Source organism: Apus apus, chromosome 21, assembly GCF_020740795.1.
Source record: "Apus apus isolate bApuApu2 chromosome 21, bApuApu2.pri.cur, whole genome shotgun sequence".
In the NCBI taxonomy this organism is placed as follows: Eukaryota; Metazoa; Chordata; class Aves; order Apodiformes; family Apodidae; genus Apus; species Apus apus.
The window spans coordinates 6,394,178-6,418,492 of NC_067302.1; the positions used below are offsets into that span (position 1 = coordinate 6,394,178).

At 54.7% G+C, this 24,315-nt stretch overlaps 1 protein-coding gene across 1 annotated transcript; it reads left to right on the plus strand.

Moving 5' to 3' along the window:
- The first annotated feature begins 1,435 nt into the window (after positions 1–1,435).
- TFAP2E (transcription factor AP-2 epsilon) lies at positions 1,436–21,461 on the plus strand. Its single transcript, XM_051637966.1, has 7 exons — positions 1,436–1,462; positions 1,570–2,016; positions 2,294–2,345; positions 18,054–18,282; positions 18,533–18,651; positions 20,637–20,778; positions 21,173–21,461. The coding sequence occupies exons 1-7, from the start codon at positions 1,436–1,438 to the stop codon at positions 21,459–21,461; spliced, it is 1,305 nt and encodes a 434-aa protein (XP_051493926.1).
- The last annotated feature ends 2,854 nt before the right edge of the window (positions 21,462–24,315 follow it).

The following is a 24,315-nucleotide window of genomic DNA, read 5'->3' on the forward strand; positions in this document are numbered from 1 at the left end:
TAAAATGAAGGGAGCTGTAGCTCGGGGCAGGAAGAGTGGAATTAAATTAAATGCAATGTGGGATTGTGTTTGTTAATGTCGATCACACATCCCGGTGCGCTACAGCGGGGCAGGGGTTTGTTCTCTGCTTGCACACAAATCACAACCGTCCAGCACCGGGAACTCCCGCACAGCAATGGGCAGCCCGCACACGGTGAGACCGCGGGGACACCGCGGGGACACCGCGGGGACACCGCGGGGACATGGCCACACAGAGCCGGACGCGGCCCGTGGGCCGCGGGGCGTGGCGGGGCGAGTGTGTGCGTGGGTGTGAATGTTGCGTGTGCATGTGCTGGTGTGCATTCCCTGCACCCTCCTGCACCCCTCTGCATCCCTGAACATCTCTCTGCATCCCCCTGTATCCCTGTACATCCCAGTGCGGGTGCGTGTTACCGCGGGGGGGGTCTCTATGGGGATGACTCGGTGCCACCACCGGTGCCCGGTGCCCCGTGGCCGGTGCCGTGCTCGGGGGTACCCGGTGCTGTAGGCCCGCCTCGCCCTGCCCCGGAGGGAGGGCCCAAACAGAGGGAGGGAAGAAGAGAAGGAGGGAGGGATGCAGAAGAGAGAGATGGAAGAGGGAGGGATGGAGAGGAGGAGGGAGGGAAGAGGAAGGGCGGGGAGGCAGGCACGTTGCCTGTCGTTTCTCTCCGGTTTCCCCTGTCTCTGTCTCGTCCGCCTCCCGTCCGTCCCTTCGGGAAGGGAACTAGGCCCGGAGCACCCCCAGACCCTTCTCTCTCTCCCCCGGTCCGGGCTGGGGCTCCCTGCCCTCCGTCGGGAAGCAGGGGGAAAAGCCCCGGGGGCAGCCACGAGGTCTCCCGGCAGGACCGGCCCCGGGCCCCGCTCCCGCCGCTGTCAGGCGGGGGTGGCAGCCGCGCTGTGCTCTCGGCCGAGGCACCCGGTCCCCGCTCGGGCTAATAAAGTCAAACGGTAGAGAACCGCCACAGCCCCTCAGCCTGCCCACACCCCCGGGCCGTCCCGGCCCTCGGGGCTCAGCCCCCGGTGCGGCCCGGGGCGCTCCCGGACAGGGCTCGCAGGCGGCGCGGCCCCGGGAGGGGAAGAACCGGGGGTGGCACCGGGCGGGGTTGGTGGTGCGGCAACGTGCGACACGGAACCGGCGGGAGCGGGGCCGCCCGACGGCGCGGGGAGAGGCACAAGCCGCCGTCGGGAGCCGTCGGGGCCCCGCGGGAGCGGGCGGCGCGTCCCCGTCCCCGCGCTCTGACGCGCGCTCCCGGCGCGTCGGGCGCGCCCCCGTCGCTATAACTGGCGTGCATGGAGTCGGGGCCGGCGCAGAGGAGCGGGCGGGCGATGGGAGACGCCGCTCCGGCGGGATAGAGGGGCGGAGACGGGGGCACCCCCGGGGCCCGGCCCGCCCGGGGCTCGCCGCGGGCCCGCACAGATGCTGGTGCACAGCTACCCGGGCATGGTGAGTGCGGGACTGGGCGGGACGGGACCGGACGGGACGGGCCGGGACCGGGGGGTCGGGGCCGGGGGTCTGCTCCCGCCTCACCGCCGCTGTCTCCACCGTCGCAGGACCGCGCCGAGGGGCTGCCCGGGGCGCCGGCCGGGGCCCGCCTGCCGCAGCTGCCCGCGCTCAACCAGGCGCCCTACGGCTCGGCCCCGCCGCTCTGCCACACGCCCGCCGCCGACTTCCAGCCGCCCTACTTCCCCCCGCCGTACCCGCAGCCGCCGCTGCCGTACCCGCAGGGCCAGGAGACCGGTTACCCGCACCTGGGGGACCCCTACGCGGCGCTCAGCCCCCTGCACCAGCACCAGCAGCCCGCCTGGCCCCCGCAGCGCGGCCGGCAGGACGACGCCGGGCTTCTCTCCCAAACCCACCGCGCCCTGGGGCTCGACCCCCGCCGCGAGTACCCCGCCGTGCCCCGCCTGCTCCACGGGCTGCCCGACAGCGGACACGGCCTCGCCGACGGACCGCTGGGCCTCCACGGCCTCGGCCATCACGGCATCGAGGACATCCAGGTACCGGGGGGACGGAGGGAGGCCCCGGGGGTGGGTGAGGCACGGCGGAGACGGATCCCGCCGCCGCCTGTGCGCCCGGCGAGGGGTCTCGGGTCGGGCCCTGCGATGTCCATACCCCCGGGCTAAGAGGGCCGCGGGGCCGGGATCCCCGTTACCTGGGCTAGTCCATGCCCTAAAGATCCCTCCTGGTCGGGACAACGGGTGGGCCGGACCCCGGTCGCGCTGTCCCCACGCACCGGGAGCTGCCGGCTGACGGCTCTTGCTTCGGTTCTTTCAGGCCGTGGACGACGGCGGGATGAACCTCCTCGATCAATCCGTGATCAAGAAAGGTAAGAGCGCGACGGCACCGCGGGACTCTGCACCGGGCCGGGCATCTCGCCCCGCTCCTGCCCTCGGGGCTCCCCCGCGTCGGGTTCCCCCCGCGACAGCTGCCCCGCGGGCCCGTCCCTTCCCGTCGGGAAGGGCTCGCTGCTGTTCTCGGTGAGGCTGAAACGAAGGCGACGGGTCCCGGCTGGCCAGCGCGTCCCTCCGCCCCCGGCCTTAACGAGACCACCGCGCCTTTCCGGTACCGTGGACAGAGGGGCCCAAGCGGGCGGGCCCGGCTATGGGGGATCCCGGGCGGTTTGCTTAGGAAGCCCCAGGTGGGGTTCGGCGGCAGCTCCCGGTGCTCTCGGTCCCGCCTCCAGGGTTGAGTGGGCCCGACCGGCGGGGCTCGTTCCGTAGGGAAAGACGCGTTTAACCGGGAATCGGAGATGTCACGGCAGTAGGAACCGGTGCTGTCCTTCTCTGTGGCCGGGGGCGCATCCCGCAGACCCCCGGGCTGCCGCCTCTCGCCCCCCACCTCGGCAGCAACCGCGGGACCGCCGGGACTCCCCGTCTGCGGCTCCAGGAACGGGGCTTTGCCCCGGGGACCCGCGGGGAGGCCAAAGGCTCCGTCCCGGGGCCGGGAACCGGGGCTGAGGGCAGAGGCCCCGGTGTCTTCCTCCTCTCCTAATTAACCACCGATTCTCCCCGACCTGCTGAACAGCCCCTTTGCTTCTACACAAAGCCCCGTGGCTAAACCAGCTCAGCTTCGTAAATTACTTTTTTCTAATACAAACTTCACCGGGGCACTGCTGGCAGCGAGGGCACGGGAGCGACTTCTGCGGCTGCTCGGGACAATAACTCCGATAAAATATTTTTTTAGTTTCTCCTGGCAGTTTTTTTAACCAAAAAGAGGCGGGGGGGGGGGAGGGGGGAAGAAAAGAAAAAGGTAGATGTAAAGGACGTGTTTAACTGCTGCTCTGTGGTGCGTGTCTCTGCAACGCAAACGAAACCGCAGCCGCTGGTGCGGGGTCGGCGCGGGGGTTTAGGCGGACAGCGGGGGATGGCTCCGACCGGCCCGGGCCCGGGCAAAACGCCGCTGAAACCGGGACGGTTCCGGTGGTTAGCAGCTGCAACCCGGGAAATGTCTTCCCGAGCTGCGGCGGGAGGGAGCTGGAGCTCCTTCGGGTCGGTCCCGGTCCCATCCCCTCCCGCCGCGGCTCGGGAACACGTTTCCCGTGAACCAGCCGCAGCCGAACCCCCGGTAACGGCCCGGCCCGAGGAATCCGGGAAAAATATCCCGATCGTGCCGTTCTTTCCCCACCGACACCGGCTCTGAGAATCGTGACACGGGGGAAGCAACGTTCACGGTGCGTTCCAGCCCCTTTCCGTGAAAATTGTTATTCTAAGAACACAGTTTCATTACACGCGGTATTTCTGCGGAGCATTAATGACCGTAATTATTTTAGCTTTAATTAGGACACATGAGAGGCATTTCATTAAATATCCTTGGATGAGAAATAGTTACAACAAGCTGCGGGCTGCGTGTGCGCTCTCCCCGGGCAGGAGTTCCGGTATCTTCATAAAATCCTCTGCCATGAGTGTATTTGTCTGGAAGTTCAGCTGAAGTTACTGTGGATTTTTATTTTTCCCCTTTTCCCCCGGCCCCCCCCCCCCCCGCTCCCCAACATGCGCCATTATTTAGAAATTTTCGTCTCTCGTCGGGAGGATTTGTTGTTGTTTAGTGCCAGATTTGGGCCCGCGGATCCTCTAGTTTCTCTTTCGGAAAAAAGAAAAATAATTTTAAATACCCAGATAACCCTGGGTGAAAAGTGTGGCCCGTGGGTGCCTTCTTGCACTTGTTCTGCCCACTCTGGTTCTCTTGGGGTTTGTTTGTTGCTTTTTTCCCCCCTGTTGTGTTTAGAATAAAAAAGCAAAATACATTTGGGGAATAACCGGGTTGCGAGCGCGGCCGTGAGGGAGCTGCGCTGTCGGGGTGTCCTCGGCTCCGCTCCGGAGCGCAGAGCCCCGGCTTTGCTGGAGCAGCCTCAAAAATCGATAAATCCCAAGCAAAATGTGTGTTTGTGGGGGGACGCGGGCGGCCCCCCTAGAGCCGTCAGCTGTAGCCCCGGCGGCAGCATCGGGAGCCGCGGCTGCGTCCCGGGACAGAACGGGCCCGTTCGCCAGAATTTCGATATCCACCCTCCCTATCTCTGCGGGGCCGCCCTGGAAGCGATGCCACCAAAATGGGCGAATTGAGCTCAAGATCCAGCTGGGGAATTCGGGAAGCTGCAGCCGGGGGGGGCCCGGGGTCCCTCCGCAGCAGCGGGGCAAACCCTCCAACCGAGTGGAATAAATTTTTTTGCACTCTCCTTTATCTAATTTTTAATAATATAATACGGGATCGTTCTTCGTTGGCTTCGTCTGCTTTGAGACCCGGAGCCACAGCGGGGGCGAGCGGTGAGCCCGAGGAGAAGCCCCCATGGCAGGAATGAATTACACTCAGAGGGGGAAAAAATAGCAATCAAAATAAAAATATCGGAGAGAAATCCTGAGCGGCTTCCAGGCAGGCAGCGGAGGCGAGGAGGTGTGCAGGTCGGCAGCGGGGGTTCCCTGTGCGGGGGGGGCAGGGAAAACGGTAAAAAGCGCAATTTTGTCATAAATCGCTCCGAGATCTCCGATACCGCAGCGGGGATGATTAAACCTTAAATTCCTGACGGAACGGCCCTCGGACAGAAACCTGATATAAATCTCTGTGTGTGGAAACAGATAAATCTCTCCTTAATTAGTTGCCGAGATACTGTAGTCCTGGTTCAACAAAATATTAATCACCTGCCTCAAACCCCCCCAAACCACCTTTTAACTCCTGCACTCGGGGGCGATTTTCACCAGAGCCAAGTGCAGGGGCAAAGCCAGCGGGGACCGGGGGGGGACGCGCCCGCAGCCCCAGCCTGTCCCCCCCCGCTCCCCGGGGAGCTCCAGGCCAGTCCCCATCGCAGGAGGGGGCCACGATTGCTGTTGTCCCCCCAAGAACGGTGGGAAGGAGCCGCCAGGAGCGATGCCGGAGTATCCCTGGCTGCGTGTTTGCTTTTCCCCCGCTTCCCTTCTTAAACAAACTTCAACGGTTTTAGCAGTTAATGTCATTACAGGGGATTTTTGCGGAGATCTGAGGGATGCGGCGAGCTTTGTTTTCCCGAGCCCGCAGCGCTCCGGCCCCTTTTGCTGCAGGTGGCCTCGATTTTAGCAAGCTGGGAAGGGAGATGGTTACCGCCTCGGGGGGGGCGGCCGCGGGGTCCCCGTCCCGCAGCCGCGGCTGCGCGGTCCCGCATCGCCGGGCGCGGGGACCCGGGTCCCGCCGGAGCGGGCAGCGCTGGGAGTCGATCAGGGCTGAAAACACACGCTTAAAATTCAACATCCACGATCGCTCTCGGGACGGACTCCGGGGCTTTACTCCCCCGGGACGGGGAAGCTGGGGATGCGGGGTCCCGATGCGGAGGTGATGGAGGCAGATCAGGGATTTCCCTGCGAGCCGGGAGAGCTGCGAACAGCTCTGCAAAAACGGCCCCGCGCTGGCATGACAAACAGGGATGTGTTTAGGTTGAGAACTAAACGGATAAAATCTTGGATAGGGCAGCAGAGCTGTTAAGAATAATTTTTTTCTATACGCATTTTTTTGTTCTTCCTCCTTTTTGAAACTATTTCAGAAATTATTTTCTGTCTCATTTTCATTGTTGTTGGGTTTGTTCGGGGGGGGGGGGGGGTAGGTTATTTTTTCCTCCCAAGCATTTATGTAAGACTAGGAACATACTTTACTTGAAAACAGTGAAATTAACTCTGCAAAAGTTTAATCCTGGGCTCTGGCTGCTTTAGGCTCCAGCAGCCACGGGCATTTTCTGCTCCGTTCACCTGGTGTTCAAACGCCCAGGGCAGCTACTCAGGCCCTGACCCAAACCCACCAGACAAATGGGGGGTCCCAGCGAGCCCCGAGCAGCCGGTGCTGCAGGGCTGGGTCCTTCCCCACGGAGCGAGGAGCAGGCATCGTGCTGCTTGTGAAACCCAGCCTTACCCCATGGCACCTGGTGGCAAAAAATGCTGGGGCTCCGTCTTCAAAATAAAGAGGGATTTTATTGCTCAGACATCCCTTCAGGATCAGCTGAAAGCTTCTGAGAGAGCCTTTTAATTACAAATAAAAATACAAATCTCTTCCCCTGGCATCCTGGTGCCTGTGTGTACACCAGGATGCAGGAGTAGCCCTGGGGTCCCGCCCGCGGTGGCTTGGGGCAAGATGGGGCCCTGCAAACAGCAGGAGCAGGGAGAGCCGCAGGGGCCAGCATATCCTGCTCGTGGGCAAGCGTTTTGGCTGCTGCACTTTACAACCTGGAGTACAGTTGGAGCAGGGTGCAGCCAGCGTGGGCTCTGCGTGGCTGCTGGGGCCTGAACTCCCCTGGCCACAGGATTCAGCCTCTTTTCTGTCTGTGACTTGGTTAAATTTCCATCCACGGGTTTTCAGCTGCTCTGGAGTGGCAGTGCTAGCGTTTCTGCTCAGGAATGTGGACCTGTTTGGCTGGATGCTGGACAGACGGACAGAAAGCTGTGCCTCAGAGCGCTCCAAGCCTCGTGCAGGAATATTGCAAGAAGGAGCTGTCACTGCTAAAGAATGCAGCCGAGGAGGGAGATTAAGACTGAGATCCTTAGATCCCCTGGCCACTGCCTGCGAGCTCCAGGTTTTGATGCAAAAAATCTCCCTGTGGGCTTCATGAGCAGGGCTGCCCGTGGGCCCGGGGTGCCCGTGGGCCCGGGGTGCTGACGTGGCAGTGGTGCCATTTCTCCTTCCTCTCTGTGCAGAGAGGAATCGGGCTGTAAGAAACCCCACATGAAGCCAGATGTGGCAGGGGAAAAAAAAAAAAAAAAGAAGAAAAAAAAAACCAACCAGAAAAACAAAACCACCAACCTCTTGAAGAATGGTAGATTAGATAAACATCATTTCCTGTGATGAGCAAGGTAATAAATGAGGTCATCCTGTAAAACACCTGGGGCTGCAAAGACACATCTTTTATAAGAGTGTCCGTGGCTGTGGGTGGAGGAGCCCGGCCCCCCCTCAGCCGCAGGGTGCTGAGCACGGGCAGAGCCCTCCCGGCTTTCTGCAGCTTCAGCTGCTGCCGGAGTTTGCCTGAGTGGGAAAAGGGGCTCACCAGGAACAAGCTGGGTCTTGACTGGAAGCTTTGCTGCCTTAGCGCTGCTCACAAAGGCTTTAAAGTGGAGACAAGCCCTCACACACACCACGAGCTGCAGCGTTCATCAAAACAGTCACACCTCCCGGCAGGGCGCTGCTCCGCGCGCACGCAAGCGCGGCAGGAACACCTACCAATCAAACAGGGAAAGTTAAAAGAAAGTTTTTACTCTGAACTGCATCCAGATCACCATTCCTCCGTTAAACTTGTATTTTAATGTCCTATAATTGCACCAGGATAAACCCAGGTGTGTGTTCACAGGAGATAACACACACAGGGCACCGGGGAAGGTGCTGGGCTTGGTCTCAACCTCCCCGGTGCCCCCCAGGCACGTGTTATCTCCAAGTTTCATGTTCCTTGTCGTGACTTACTATGTTAATTGGATGCCTTAAAATGAATTTTTTTTTCTTTGCTAGAAGAGCAATTCTTAAAAGGCAGGTTCAGAACAGCCAGCTGGGGTTGCTTTTTGGTGTGTGGCTTGTGAGCCAAACCAAGAGAGCTTCTGCTCCAGGAGCTGGACCCCACGTGAGGCTCCTCCACAGGACAGCACCAGGCAAGGCTCCTTGGCCATGCTGGGCTGGCTCTGTAGCAGCTCAGCCTTCATTTTGTGATTTCTGTTTTGCAGCTCATGGTTTGGCTCATGTGGGCAGGGCTGCAGCCAGGCATCCTCCTGGGCAAAGGGTTCACAGGGGGGCTGGCTGTTCCCAACCACCCCAAATACTCCTGCTGTCATTTGAAGACCTGTGTAAAGGCATAAAAGCTTTTGGGGAAGATCACAGCATGTGCTGTCACCCTCCTGGGCAGCAGGAGGGTGTCCCCACATCAACCCCATGAAGGAGGTGGCACAGAGATCTTCATTCTGCAGGACGTGCCACACAGCAGGCACACACCTCACAGGGCACCAGCAGACACAGGCAGACCACCAGGGACTCATTCACGTGCCTCCAAGCCCAGGGTCACACCACATCTGTGGTACAGCAGAAGCAAACAAACTGTTCCTTCCTGGTTACTAATATTCCAAGATACATGCTCTCAAAAAAAAATATTTACAGCCTGTCTTTATTATTTGAAGAGCCTAAATGAGGTTCTCTGAAGTCCTAGACTAGCACCCTAAGCACTAAACCATCCCACCCTTTCCTGTGTGATCCTAGGGAATTACTCATCCTTGCTGTCCTTCCATTTGTTTGTTTATTTTAATTCTTAATGGAGGAACTAATTAGCAAATGTGGATGCAACACTTGGAACTGCTGCATGCTCAGCTCTCACCTTGGTGCCCTGTCCCATACCCTGCTCTGCCATGCCCAGGTATCACCTTTGGTTTGGAGAGAGGACAAGCATTGTGGCTTGGTGGAGAAGGACAGAGGAGTGAGAAAGAGTTGCTAGAAATGAGCCCAAAGGACCCATTGCAATGAGATACCCCAGAACATGGTGTGTCCACAGCTCAGAGCGAGGGGCTCTGGTGCAGGATGAGGGGAGCAGTGAGCAGGTTCACCCCTGCAGCCTGGAAAGCTGGTGTAGCGTCTGCAGCGCGTGCCTGGGATTCCAGCAGGGCCAAGCCTCCCCACCCTCTATCTCCAGCATTTATCTGGCATCAGTCACCCAAGTGCTGAGGCGCCAGGGAGCGAGGGACAGGGTCAGGCCCTATTCCCTCCAGACTGGTTGGACAGGTCCTGGGGAACAAGCAGTGTCCCTAGCAAGGCAGCTGCATGGGGATTGTGTCCCCAGGGCTCCCTGGGAGCTCCAAGTTGGCTCCATGTGCTGCGGAAGGGAAGTTGCTGTCCTGGAGCTGGCAAGGTGTGAGCAGAGGCTCTGACCAAGGGTATTCAGGGTTGCCTCAAGCACAAGACCCAAGTTACCAAGAGACAGGGGTTATCATTGAAGAAACATCACCAGAGGGTGCAGATGTGTTTCCTCCTGTACAGCCCTGCTGGACTCTCCCCTTGCTATTTCTGTGGCTGGTCAGAGTTTTTTCCCCAGAGAAGTCATGGAGATGCTTCTTCCCCCAGGCTGCTCCCCAGCACCATTGAGATCCTACCTGTGGCAGAGGGGTTTCCTGGTGTGTGCCCTGGCAGCCTGGGCTGGGTCACATGTCCTGGCCAGGCTGCACCACATCTGCAAGGAAAAGCATTTTTACCATGGTGGTGGCAAGTGGTGCCTCTGCCCAAAGTGACTCCTGGGCAAGTTGGTGGCTCCAGACCCACAAGTGACTCCACAGATGGACATGGTCATGGTTTGAGGCTCAGACTGAAACCCTCCCTCATGTTCTGTGCCTTGGCAGCAAGTCCTAGACAAAGATAAATATTTTTATGTTATTATTCATGTCTAATCTTTGCTGAAGGGTCTTTTGCCCTTCGATAATCTAAATACAAATTGAAAGCAACGTTCCCGTGGCTCACGCAGGATCCGCCGCCGCTCAGAGACACTGCAGCTTTGTTCCCCCTCTTTAGATTATGTAGATCCAACCACACAAATTCAAGCACTTCTATAGGGAATACAGGGAAAACCTCCCAAGCATGTTACTGTAAAATGGATTATACTGTTTAAACACATAAAGATCCCGTAGACTGGTTGCCAAGATGTAATGGGAGTTTGTGCTGCTAAATGAATAAACCTGGGATGGGGAATGCAGCAAGGCTGGAGTGTGCGAGGCTGAGCTGGGCTGACCCGGGATGGGAAACTTCCCTGGGTGTCAGCACAGAGCAGCCCAGCTTTCCTGGTCCTCTCCAGTCTCCCATCCCAGTTTCTTGCCTTCCCAACACCCTCAAGTCTTGCTCTGTGGAACACAGGAATTCTGTACCAGCAGCAGCCACATACCCCATCCCCAGCAGTCAGTGACTGAGCTGCATTTTGCACAGTTGCTGGGTCTCTGATGTAGATGTCACAGCTGCAGAGCCAGGAAAAAAAAATTGAATTGGGGGGAATTAAATCATTGGATAACACCATAGGCAGGAAATCTCTGCAAATACACTTTAACATTCAAAAGCAGAATCCAAATCCTTTGTCAGTCATTTCCTACAAAAGTCTGAGCACTTGGATTTCAACCTAGGAGGACATTTTAATAATTAATACTTGCTGCTTTCCAGTGGGCTGCTCCTGAGGTTACTTTTCAGGCTGCCACATCAGGGGCACCACAGACAGAACAGCCCAATCCCTAAAATAAAGCAGAGCAGGGAAATGTGTGGGAACTCATAACAAATTCTTTGTGATCAGTTTCAAAGTAATCCACAGAATACCCTGAAAAGCAGCACATTTGAGGCAATCATTCCTAAATGGTAAAGCAGGGCAATGCATTAGCTGAAATTCTTAATCACAAATCACTTCCTAATCTCCTTCCCAGGCCTGAAGGAGCACAGGGTGCTGGTGTAAGGCCTGAGTAAAAATTGTTATACTCATTGGCTGTTCCTACCAAGACACAACAGACTGAGCAGGTCCCATCCTTAGCTGATATGTCAAGGCTGAATATTCCTGCCCCATCGATCCTCCCCAAACACATGGCAGGTGCTGGGTAGAACAGAGGCACAGAAAGAAAAATGTAATTAATATCACATGGCACCTTAACATTTAATTCATACCCTAATGTATTGATTTGCATTGGAAACAAAATGTTAAGTACAGAAGTTTGCATAGGTATGGGACCTCTCCTCATTTGCTTTCTCATGGGAATAGTTAGAGGCTGCCGTGTTGTATCCCTGCTCCCTCTCTTCTTCCAGGGCCTGAGATCCATTTCCCTATCAGGGCTCATCTGGAAAGCCCAGAGATAAACCTGAGATTCTTTCCATCCTTCCATTTGAAAAAGCCGATTTCCTAGAGAGGCTCTTTGACGTGGGGCTTGGGTCGGGTTGTGCATTCAAGATAAAGAAAATACCTGTATAATCCCCTCTGGGAAGAAAGGATAATTACAGACTGCGGGCTTGAAATATGTCTGATGGCACTGACCTCCTTCCCTGGACCATCAATAAATACCTCTCTGCTGAAACACCAGGAAATTGAAGCCGCTGAACTCTGCAGCACCTCCTGGGTCCAGAAGGGCTTTTAAAGCCCAGGCAGGAGCACCTGCCTCTGGCTCACACCCATGCAGATACTTCTTTACATATGTATCTCTGTCTTATAATTTACATCAGAGACATTCAAACGAAGGTTAGATCAGTGCACTGAAAGCTCTTCCTGAAAAGCAGCAGTTCTGGAGCACCTTTCATCAGGGGCTACACAGAGCATCCCTCAGCCTGAGCTTCCCACCAGTGAACCCAGCTGACCAGTCCTGCTCCAGAGCCAGACTGGAGGGCTGAGATGCCTTGGAGTGACTGGAGACAGCATCTGCAGCTGAGAGCTGCTTTGTCCCAGGTAGCCTCCTAAAAGGATCAAATGATACCTCTTTAACATCTAAACTGTAGCACACTCCCACTCTTGAAAGAGATATTGCAACAAAAGCTCAGATATCCAGGGATTCAGCACTGCTGAGGAGGAGGATTTACCTGTAATGTACCTGAGGAGAGAAGAAAACAGACTTGTAAGACGGGCAGTGATTTGCATGTTCCCTCTGGACTTGTTTTTCCCCTCACAGCACCCCGAGCTCCAGCTGGAAAAGAAACTGAACAAATAACACCATGATAAGCAAGTCAGTTTCCAAGGACCACAAATTTTCCTGCTTACAAATCATTTTGCAAGCAGGTAGCACATTTCTTATATGGAAATGAGTCAGTACTTTGTCTTTTTCTTTTTTTGTAGGCAAAAATCTTTTTTCCCCCCCTAAAAAAAACCAAAGGTACTGGTTTACAGTCAGCCCCTGAGCACAGGCAGGTCCCTCAGCTCCCACACACAGATCCTGAAGCCAGGGCTGCAGATGCACCTTTTGCACTGAATATTGCCGTGTCAAAGTGGCAGTTTCCAGGGAAAAGCAGGAAATTCTCCCTGGGTAAAATTTTGTCTTTGAAAAATGTGTTTCTTTAGCTCCTTTGTACTTGGAACTTAAAAAAACCAAGGGACCCACCTCTGCAGAAGTGTCAGAAAATTCATGCTCTGCCTTGGGACGCCCTGAAGGCAGGAAGCTCCTCACTCCATCAGATGGATTCACAACTGAGCAATCATCAGTTCAGTGGTTTCTTCTCTTTCACCCCACTGCCCAGCATCTCCTGGAAAGCCCTCAGAAAACCAGGGCCGTGGCATCTCATCAGACCTGTGCTACCGCTGGAGCAATCAGGATCTCATGCTCATGGCAAGGGCCTTTCCACACCCATCTGCCTCTCCAAGGATCACCATGACATCCATGGCGCTGGACCAGTTCCTGGCTACATTTACCACCCAGTGTCATACAGTTCTCCAGCAGAGCAGGGAGCTGGCTGCTCCCCACTGGCTGCCCAGGACACAGGGGGACAGCCACACACAAGCAGGGTCCCCTCCAGCTCCTGAGAATTCAGGGATGAAGGCTTTGGTGTTCTGGAAGCCAGGACCTGTTGTGAAGTTGCTCTCTCTGCATCAGAGGTTTTCATGCCACAACAACCGGAACTGCGCGAGTTTCATCCTCTGACAGTTACACCCAAGGTGCTTAAAAAAAAACCCCAACAACAAGAAACAGAGCTCAGCACGAAGAAGGCATCTCTGACAGAAGAAGACAAAGCTGGTGTGTTCACAGGGCAGACAAACCATGTGTCCCCACAGTGCAGCTCTGGGCAGGTGGCAGGCAGGGGAGCTTGGGTCGCTCTGTCCTGCTGCTCCAAGTGCACAGGAAACACGTTGTGTCCCACAAGTGGTACCTGCCTTGTGGTGTTAAAGGTGGTGGTGAGCTGCTGAGCCTCATGGAAACACTTTTTGTGACATTATAGTCAAGAAAGGATTGTTTCCCATCCCACACTCAGCGAGATGTCAGACGCCTGTTCCCGATGCGCTGCTGCTCCCGGCAGCTCAATCCAAACTTCCAAGTGTCACGAGATGAGAGGATGTGGTGGCAAACCCCACTGCTGAGCAGCACCACAGAGAAGATCTGCAGCTATGAGAGCAGGGGCCATGCTTAACCTGTTTTCTGTAGCTATTGCCCAAGTGTTAGGAAGTGCTGGAGAGCCTGGATTGCTCAGCAAAGCATTCCCACAGAGCAGAAGTGCCTGCATTCGGGCCGTGCCCAAACACCCGAGCTTGGGTAAATCATTTAACTGGTTCTTTGCCTCAGTTTTCCCCAGCAGCAATAACAAGCCAGCTCACACAGGCCCTGGGAGCCAGTTAATTACTTCAGTGGCTGGTCCTGCACCAGCACTGGGCTGGGGATTAGTAACCTGTGAAGCTCTTTGAGGTCTGTCAGCATAACCTTATTTCAAAATCAGTTTTCCCTTTCAAAGCAGATCCCTCCAACAACTGCAGTGCTGACCTGCATCCCTCCAGCCCCCCAGTGTCCCCAGGAGAGGGAGATCTCCAGGGCAAAACTCTTCCCTGGAGCTTCAGGCTGTGAAATCCACAGCAGAGCTCACCTCTGCACCAGGAGCTGAGCATCAGCAGCACCAGCCAAGGCTGAACTAGATGCAACAGGATGAATCTCAACCAAGCAGCCCTCCCATGGGAAAAAAACAATTCTTGGGAGCACCTGGCAGCTAAAGGAAAGAGAAAAAAAAAAAAAACAAAACACGCTAGGGAGATAAAGTGAAGCAGCCAAGCCTCAAAGACTGAGAGGTTTCAGGGAGAAGACTAAGTTGGGTTTTTTGTTTTTACTTTCCCTCATGTAGACACATCTACAGTCTCTGCAGTAACTCCCCTGGCCAGGACCATGCCCAGGGTCCTTTTCCCACCACTCCCAGCTCCATGGGCAACACAGGGCAGCTCATTTTCCCCAAAGACCCCCACACTCACAACATTTCTTGCTTAGAGAAGCCTGCCAGTAGCATCACAGGGATGTTCACTCTCTTGGTCCCCTGGTTCAGCCCTGCCTTCACCACAAGGCTCCCGATGAGCGTCCACCAGCACTACCAGGTCCAGCTGCAACTCCCCTCTTTGGGGAACAGCCTTTCTCCAGCGCTGCCACCAGCTCCTCAGCTCACCCTCCATCCACCCTTCTACACAGAGCTCAGGGAGCTTGTATGGGTCCTTTCAGGAAATAATAACAGCAGAGTGCAAATACAGATAGAAGAGAAATAGACCTCACACTCCCCACAAGATTTCTGAGCAGATACTAACAGCATAACATCCCCTTCTTCCCCTTTCTTTGGCTCAATCAAGCCGAACAAAGCTCTGCTCCTTCTGTCCTGCTCTTTATCGCTCCCGGGGTGGGTGGGCTGGCCCAGCTGAGCCTTGTCCCACTCACCAGGCTGGGCTGGAGGGAGGGGGCTGAGCACCTGGGCACCCCGTGGAGGTCGGGCACCAGCATGTAACCCTTTCCTCATCAACCTGCGTGATGTGTTGGTCTGTCATGGTGTGAACGAGCGTCTCTGGGGCTTGTTCCTGCTGGGAACCCGTCCCCCAGGGTCCCGACCCTGCCCGAGCCCCTGGCACTTGGACGAGCGGGGGGAGACCCGGCTCCCCGAGGGGAGGGTGATGTCCTGCCCCGAGGGCAGGGATCTGCTATGGCCGAGCCCGGGGAAACTCAGAAGTGGCAACGTGTGACATTTCTGCTCCCAGCTGCAAAGCGCTGCGGGGGGGGGAGGGAGGGGACAGGTCCGTGCCTTGTCCGGCGGCACCGGCTGCCCCCACTCGCATCCCTCGGCTGGTGCCCACAGACCTCCTCGTGAAACCCCCTCTGTGCTGGGATGAACCCTCGGCCGTGCGCGCCCCGGGGGCCTGCATGTACCCGTCCTGGGCTCTGAGGCTCCGGGCAGCGGGGCCGGTGCCCCCCGTGCCGGGGCGAGGGGCTGTGGCGGCGCCGGGACCCCCGCAACGGTCTCATGGTTCCTTCTTGTCTGCAGGCTGGCTCAGGTGCTCCGATCACCTGCTGCTTGCGGGAACGGGAAAGCAGCAGCTGAAGATCGAGGGGGACTTTTGGTTTACTCAGATGACAAGAGACAATTTTGGTTCCCCAAAAGCCAAGGAAACAAAGCTGTCAGGCTTTAATGGTAGCTTGTCTCCCTCCTGCAGCATGTTTATGGGCAAACAAGCTGCAGATCAGACCAGGCAAACAGCAGCAGGTGAGGCCAAACAACAATAATTAATAATTAATGGCAAATGTGGCTATGTGTGTCCTTGTTGTGTCGAGGCCGTGCTGGCTGGTGGATGCAGCACCGTTCCAGGGCTCCAGCGACCGGCTCGGCTTCCAGAGCTGCCACCAGCCGGGTCAGCCTCCTGCCCTGTCTCTGCCTCCCTCCCTCCACAGCCGGTGCCCCAGCCGAGGGTGTGAGCTCTCCGTGACACGGCACATGCCAAATGTGAGGGTGCTCCCCGAGGCAGGGGAGCGCTGCCAACACTCCCTGCTGCCTGCACGGTTTTCCTGTGGCACCGAGCGGGGCTGACGTGGCAGCTCTGGGCATTCCCGGTGGAAGGCTCTGGGTTACAGCTTTCGAGGGGGTTTGCTTCTGACGGTGGGATCGTTCCTAAAAAATGTCAGAATGTGGTTCAAAAGTGTCGTGGTGTCTCCATGTCATCCCCCCCGCTGTGCACGGGCACCCATCCATGCCCTGCCCTGCTCCTCCTCCTCCTCCTCACGCCACTCGCAAACACATTGGAGCTGCATTGGTCCCATCTCCAGCCCTGGTTTTCCATAGGCTCCCGTGTTTTGCCTCCTCCCCAGATGCTGAGTTGCACGGACACATGTGGCAAGGCACGATTCCCCCCTGCATGGCTCTGCAGTCCCTCCCACGTGTGCAGGTCCCTGGCCATGCATGCAGCTTGCACGCACCCCCCGCGCCATCGCAGGAAGGTGCCGGCACAGAAACCATGGACAGACCGAGTGTCTGATACCACCAGGTCTTCAGGGGTGTCTGGTTTGGGGATGGCCCCTGCAGCAGCAGAACCCCCGTGTGCTGGGTGCCTGGACCTGACTTGCCCCACGCCTTGGCAGCAGCGCGTGGAGCTGTAAAACAAGCCCTGACAAACATAACCTGTTCTGGGACTGTGGAAGAAAGCTTTGAAGTTGCTGCTTCCTGGAAATAGCTCTGTTTTTCCTATGTCTCACGGTGATGTTCCCGTATTTGTTCTTCCGTCGTCATCCCCCAACCAGCTACAGCCGTGGCAGACGCCGGCACCGCAGCGGGTGACGGCAGCAGGGGCACCAGTGTGTCCTGCCCTTCAGTCCCCTGGCTTTGTCCAAGTTCCACACTGAAAGGAAACTTTATGCACCTTAGTTCCTTTCCAGTCATCTCTTTTTTATGTAACATGTGCTCCTTTTTTTATTGCCACGCTTAACAAGTTGTTGAGCTGTATTTACAATATGCTGATTGTAACTGCCCTCTATTAGGTCCAGCCTACATACCCTCCCCAATTAATTTTCAGGTTTTCTGTTTCATTTTGGGCACGGGTATTTCCTTTATAAAACCTGCATCACACCCTGGTATTTGCTGCTGCCTCCCTCGCAGGAGCCATCTGAACCTGCATTGTGGAACAGTCATTACAGAGGAACCACAAAGAATGCCAGGGTGAAATGATCCGGAGCGATGGCATTTCCAGTCCTCTTTGGATTCTTTCAAAACCTGTGTATTATTTATTTATTTATTTATTTATTTTCCAGAGTTAAATTGGTTATTGATTTCAGAACATAAAAGCCAAGGAGATTTGGCACCAATTTCAGCCACAGTTTTAACCTATTAAACCTTTATTGCGTCTAAGAAAGTTTCTGACTGGAATGAGGTTTGGGGGAACAGAGCCCATTTCCCCCTGGTGCGATGCTGCTCTCACCACTGCCTGTCCAACCTCTCCTGTTAACTGACTTTTGCCCATTAAGTCAAAGGAAGTTTGTGCTGGATTGATTGAATTTGATCTTCTCAAGCTTCCTTTAAACCAGAGATGGTGAAAGTTTCGGGCTTGTTGTGGGGCTAATCCCGAAGTTGAAGTCAAAGAAACTCCTTCCAGGGGTTCCTGTGGGCACACACTGGTTAAAATGGCTCATGGCCTGGCTTTGGTGGAGGTGGTGGCTCAGTGTGGCTGGTCCTGCCTGGGATGCAGCGTGTGCCAAAGGCACCAGGGGCAGCAGGACCAGCCCCACTTCACTCTGCCACCACCTCCACAGAACACCCCAGGACATGGAGGGACAGCTGGTCACAGGGCCAGGCAGTGATGGACAGTCCTCAGCCTGCCAGGAGACCAACCCAAAACCTTGGCTTTAATTACAGTAGAACTGGGAGGCGTGGGAAAGCAGGCGAGAGCAGAATCCAGGTTCCTTCCTTCTTATTTTTCTTTATTCAGCTCAGTTTCATCACCCTACCTCTCCTCTTTCATTAAGGGGAACATGAAGCTGACTGAGATGTCCCAGCCAGCCATGCTGGGGTGCAGATGGCAGTGGGTGGCAGGATGGGGTACTGGGGGCTAGAAAGCTGCCAGGAGAGTCGCTGAGTCTCTCAGCCATGCTCTCCTCTTCTCTCTCCCTTCCTTGTCTCCCAGTGCCCATCCCCTCGAAGGCCAATGGCACCACCATTCCCACCCTGTCAATGAACAAAGATGGCCTGATTGGAGGGGTGACGAATCCCAACGAGGTCTTCTGCTCCGTGCCTGGCCGCCTCTCCCTGCTCAGCTCCACCTCCAAGTACAAGGTGACGGTCGGGGAGGTGCAGAGGAGGCTCTCACCCCCCGAGTGTCTCAATGCCTCCCTCCTGGGAGGAGTCCTCCGCAGGTAAGCTGCTCCCCAGTGCCCTGGCACAGCCCTGGGACCAGTGCCCGAGTGCAGGGGGTAACACTGGGCAGGTTTTGTCTTCAGCCCCAGCTCTTGCCTCTCCCTTTAAAAGAGACAAGAAATTCTGGTGTGTGGGGTATTGGGGAAGAGCATTTCTGTTGCTTTTTCTCCATTGCTTTATAAGTTGCAGTTGTTTTAACATTAACTACATTACAGGGGTTTTTTCCCCCTCCTTGTTTTCTCTTTTCAGAGCAAAATCAAAAAACGGGGGTCGGTGTTTAAGGGAAAGGTTAGAGAAAATTGGACTAAATCTACCTGCAGGAAGGCGCAAAGCTGCCAACGTCACCCTGCTGACCTCCCTGGTGGAAGGTAAGAGTCCTCAGCAGAGGATGGGAGTGCTGAAACTTCAGTCCCTTTCACTTGCAGCTTTCCACAAAGGAGAACACTGAAAGCAAAGCTTGCAGTGGTCACCACCGACTGGGACTGGAAGCAGCCCCTGTGGTCCCCACACCGAGCCAGGCGTGTTTGTCTGCTGAAACTCAGACATTTCTGTCTGACCAGTCATAGCCCCTGGGAACAGGCACCCACAGCTTCCTTCAGGCTGCATCCAAGTGCACTGTTCACTTCTGTGAATGAGTTCTAAAAATGCTTAGTCAGGTCCGCAGAAACTAAATACAGAAAAGCTGGAACAAACCTGCCCAGGATTCAGCAGCTGTTCTGTAGCACCCAGGACACCCTTGGGCAGCATTGACCTGTGGTGTCCAGGCTCCATCACACACTTGGGCCCGTGTCTTGTCTCCCATAAGAAGGAGATGTCCTGTATCTAAGTCTTGGCCTTCGCCCCAGGACAGCAGGGGACAAGTGGGACATCAAGGAGTTGCCACAGAGCCCTGAGCTCTTGCAAGTGGAGGCAAAGTTTGTCTTAGCCATCCTCAGGTCGTGGTATTGAGGGCTGAGTGTGAAGAAGTGCTGAAGGCAGCAGAGCCTTGGCAGCCAGGGTGCCCCCCGACCTGGGAGGTGCCCCTGCTTAAAGCCCTTTCAAGTTCTTCAAAGTTCATTTGCTCCCCTCCTACTTTCTGGAAATGATGATGTCTCCACTGCATCTTGGGGGAAAGGGACACGGGGCACAAGCAAATGCAGTGACAGCTCCGAGTCCCTTCGAGCTTTGGAATCCATTGTGTCTGCACCCAGCGTTGGAGGCAGCTGCCTGCAGTTTCTGAATAGAAAATCATCCCCATTGTTGCCAGCAAATTAAATGACCCGCTTCATTAGACGGAGGTTGTTTCTGAGGGCAGTTGGTTCGTGCTGAATGAAAGGCTGATTTCCATGAAGAGAAAAGAGAGAAAAGAATGAGAGAAAGAAAGAAAGGAAGGAAGGGAGAAATGTACATTTTGATTTCAGGTGGCTGCTGATGTTCTGGTTACTGCTGACCATAGTAAGAGTGGTGCCATGTGTGCCTGATGGACACAATGTCCTCCTGCACACAAGTGTCTCAGCACAGGGAGTCACACCCTGAGGAAGGGTCATTACCCTGCACACAGAAGCTGGCTTGTGCCCCCATGCCCCAGGCACCTTCTTTCTTCGACATTTGCTGTCTTGTTTTAATTTGCTTCCTCCCCTCTGCCTTCCCAACATCTGTTAATTTTAAAAAAAACAAACCCAAACCTTTCTGATTGTTTTGTAACATTTTAACTTACTTGCTCTTTCTTAGGAGAAGGAGATAAAGAGGAAAGTATTATTGTTATATGGGAAGCACAGACACTTTCCCCATAACTTGGCTTCACAGACTGAGTTCCAGGAGCTGGGGAGATTGTGATGGGATCTAGGTTAATGCTGTCAGGATGGATGGCCTAATATGTGTGAGCAGCAGGGGGCAAGTCAAATTAGCTCTGTCTGCCTGGCCGGGATTTCGGGTGTTGGGCATGATCAATTGCCATCAGCTCTGATTATTTCCACGGGGACGCCCGGAGATGGATCAATTCCATCAATGGGTGGGCATTTCCACGGGGTGATGGATATGCTGCCCATGCATCCAGCCCGAGGGCTCCTGCTTGCTGTGGGAGGATGCAAACCCCTTCCTTCTGTCTCTCACATCCCTGCTTTGTTGGGCAGTCGCTGGGCTAAGGGCACTTTTCACCCTCCAGGCCTCAGCTCTATTTGGAGAGGCCAAGCAGAAAATTTGGGAAGAAGCAGGGGGAGAAAGATACAGGATGGGAGACGTCCAAGTGAGACACACCTGAGAGCCCTCGGGTGGCAGCTGAGCCAGGAGAGCTCAGCCCTGGCAGAAATACCCCCCATCATGGCAGCAGGAAGGGCTGCCCTGTCACACAGCGTGTCCATTTGTCTGCTCCTAGGTGAAGCTGTTCACCTGGCTCGGGATTTTGGGTACGTGTGTGAGACGGAGTTCCCAGCCAAGGCGGCGGCCGAGTACCTGTGCCGACAGCACTCCGACCCCGCCGAGCTCCACACCAGGAAAAACATGCTGCTGGCTACCAAGTGAGTACAGGTGGCAACCAGACACTGCTACCTGGGGTGCCCGCAGCCGGGAAGGGCAGCGTCAGCCCCAGAGCTCACTCTTCTTGAGAAGAGAAGGCACCAGGGGCTGCACACAGGGCTGGAGGCAGAGCAGCGCGGTGACCCCTGGGCACGGCCGGAGGGCTCTGTGCTCCTGCACTGGAGAGGTTCACCCATCCCTCTGGAGTGGCACTGCCAGACGTGCCCCCGGCAGCTGCCAGCACCGCACGCAGGGGTCTGACCCAGGCTGGAGCTGGAAAAATCAGAAACGGGAGGCAACTGCTCAGGCAGGGAGCAGGAAAGGAGCCCCCAGACACCCCTCTGTCCCCGCTGCTGTCCCACAGCACTCACGGTGACCCGGCCCTTTCTCTTCCAGGCAAATTTGCAAAGAGTTCGCAGACTTGATAGCCCAGGACCGGTCACCGCTGGGGAACAGCCGCCCCTCCCTCATCCTGGAGCCCGGGGTCCAGAGCTGCTTGACTCACTTCAGCCTGATCACCCATGGCTTCGGGGGCCCGGCCATCTGTGCAGCGCTCACCGCCTTCCAGAACTACCTGGTGGAGTCCCTGAAGGGGCTGGATAAAATGTTCATGAACAGCACGGGGAACGGGCACACGGCCGGAGACTCCAAAGCGTCAGAAAAAGAAGTGAAGCATCGGAAATAACGCGCTGCCTCCGCCCTGGGGGTCTGACCAGCACTGGGGGGGTGACACCACCCAGGGCACCTTTTTCTGAACTGCAACATTCAAACTTGGGATGAAACTCATAAAGCAAACAATGAAACGACAAAAAAAAAGCCAACAACAACAAAAACACACACACACAAAAAAAGAAAGAAAATACGTAAAGAACCTAAGAAAGCAACTCCAACGGGCACAGGGAGAGTGAGAAAACAGGGCAGGTTAATGGCTTTTGCCTTTTTTTAAAAACAAACAAACACCAACAAACAACAACCGTGGATGCAGGAAGCCAAGTCATGTGCAATTTTATTTTGTTTTGTTTTTGTTTTTTTTGAAAACCCACAGTGAAATCCTGACGTGCTCCAGGAATTTGTTCCAACTGAAAAATTGAGAAGAGCAAAAACTTAATCAGTGCAAGAACCAGCGGCAGGAGCAGCAGAGGGCAGGGAGCTGGATCACTGCCTGAACCTGGATTTATCAGCTGGTTTTGACAGGCAAACACCCAGGAAACCTTCCGACTTCCCCACCTGCAGCCCAGTCCTAAAGCCACGAGAAAATTGCCAGCAGAGCTGCTTGGGAGTTCCAGCAGTTTCAGACTTCGTTTACAGTTTTCAAACTGAGAGTCAAGGTGGATTTTCCCCAGGGCTGAGGAGCCCTGAGCTGCACCACGAGGGGGGGAACCACCCCCGTTCCCAATGGTTCCCAAGGCAGGAGCCTTCCCGACTGCTGCGGGCACAGCTGGGGATAAAGCAGGTTAAGTTAAACCCAGGACTAAGTAAAACTCCACAACCTACAGATAACAGCACACAAGTTTCTAAAATTAATAATAATTAATAAAGCACAAGGAGCAGAACTTGAACCAGGCCAAACTGAACTGTTCTAAATCTGTATATATTTATTTATGTGTAATTAAAATCTGAAAGTTTTAAAATGTCCAGTGCAAGTTATTTATATCAAATTGAGTTGAGTTTTTTGTTTCGTCATTTTTTGTTTTGTTTTTGGGTTGTTTTGGTTTGGGGTTTTTTTTATTTTTATTTTTTTGAAAGAGGAAAGTATTTGGATTTTCTACCAGTAGAAATGGGAATGAAGTTTTGGATACACAAAACTGTAGCATGGACAAGATAGGCTGTGATGATAATGACTATAGAAGTTCTGCAGGATTTTGTACTTGCTGTTGTTTCTCTTAATGCTGCAATAGATGTACAACACCCACACCACAGTGTCATCCTCATTATCTTAATAAACCTCTTTTTATTGGAAGAAAGCACCTCCATCGTCTTTGTGAACAGGGATCCTTCTGCCTCTGTGGCTGTACCTTGAAATATTCAACAGATTTTAAACCAAATACCCTCCAGTTTGATGGCTGAGGTTCGGCTGATCTGAGCAGTCACGAGCAGAGGGCTGAGGGAATAACAGGAGCTGGGGATAATTCCCTGATCTCCCAGGCCCTGCCAGCCCAGCTGGGAATGTTGGGATGAAGAGTGAGATGATGTGTGTGCAGATGGTTCAGAACCACTCGGGGTAGTCAAATCTAAACCTGTCTATGAAGATCTGCAGAAGGATCTCATGCTGTCAGTTGATAAATTAGGAGATAAAATAAACCTGCTAATCTACATGCAGTGATGCTTTTTAAAGCAGCTGCTCTGTTTGAGGCATCATTAAGGACAGGACTCTGCAAACAGGCATCTCGTACCCACAGGAGGCTGGAAGTACAAAGTGATGGGAATTGCTGGAAAAGGATTAATAAACCAGAAAAGAGATGACAGTGTGTGACACACAGGTGCTTGTGTGGTGTTGCTCTGCCGTGGACACCCCGTGCGGGTCTGGCCAGCATGACTGGCAAAGCCCTGGAGAAAAGCAGCCAGGGAGACCTCAGGTGGGAACAGGCTCCCGGGCGAGGAAGGAGCAAGGGATTAGAGCTGCAGCCCTGGCAAAGGCCAGGAGCAGGATGGGACAGAGGTGTGGAGCACAGTGGTGTAAAAGGACTCAATCAGGGAATGAGGACAGTGAACCTGGAGGCAGAGCAGTGAGTGGGAAGGGTGGGATAGTCAATAAGCAGGTTTAAATGGAGGAGCGGAAGGTGGGTCAGAAGTTGGTGCTTCATGGAAGCAGCTGTGTAAATAGCCTTGCCACAGGGGAAGAGTGATTTTAGAGACCATCTTTGCAGTCTTCCCCACACACCCAACATTGCTTGTCACAGCTAGAGACTGGGCAGGGACACGTTACATTGGACCTTTCCTCAGAGTTGTACCCATGAGTTTTCCTTGGGGGTTACAGAATAGGCTGATGATAATAGAGAAATAAGGTCCCAAAAAGGACCACAGGCCTCCAGAGGGATCTCCCTTTTAAAAAGTGTGAAAGGAAATATTTTACATTCTGACATAATTTGTGGGAATGGCTCAGAGTCAGAAACTTGCATCTAAATATTCCCTTCAAAAGCTCAGGAATGCATTTAAATTGAGAATCAGGTTGGAAATGTCCCTTGGTATGAAGTTTGTGAAAGCACAGACCTAAATGACAGGCTCTGCAGGTCTGGTTTTGCTTTGGACCTTCCCAAAGGAAGATCCAGGAAACAAGGAGGAGCCAGGGAGCAGCATGGAAATACTACAGACACATTAGAGGCTTCTTTACACTTCAAAGCTGTTTTGGGTAATGCAGGGTGTGAGCTGAAAGCACCAAACATATTCCTATGCAAAATGATGCCAAAATAGGAGTGCCCTGTTCTGCATCAGCATAATCCATGTTTAAAATGGGTTATGGTAAAGGAAAGTAAGGTGCTTTTGTGCTAGAATACAGGTTTCCCTGCATGGAATTCTTCAGGCTAACTCCTGCAATAATT

What these genes read in the sequence shown, in the direction of transcription:
- TFAP2E (XM_051637966.1), top strand. Translation starts at nt 1,436, where the DNA reads ATGCTGGTGCACAGCTACCCGGGCATG. An exon ending in CTGGGAGGAGTCCTCCGCAG is followed by an intron (nt 18,283 to 18,532) that starts GTAAGCTGCTCC and finishes TTCTCTTTTCAG; the next exon opens with AGCAAAATCAAAAAACGGGG. An exon ending in AACATGCTGCTGGCTACCAA is followed by an intron (nt 20,779 to 21,172) that starts GTGAGTACAGGT and finishes TTTCTCTTCCAG; the next exon opens with GCAAATTTGCAAAGAGTTCG.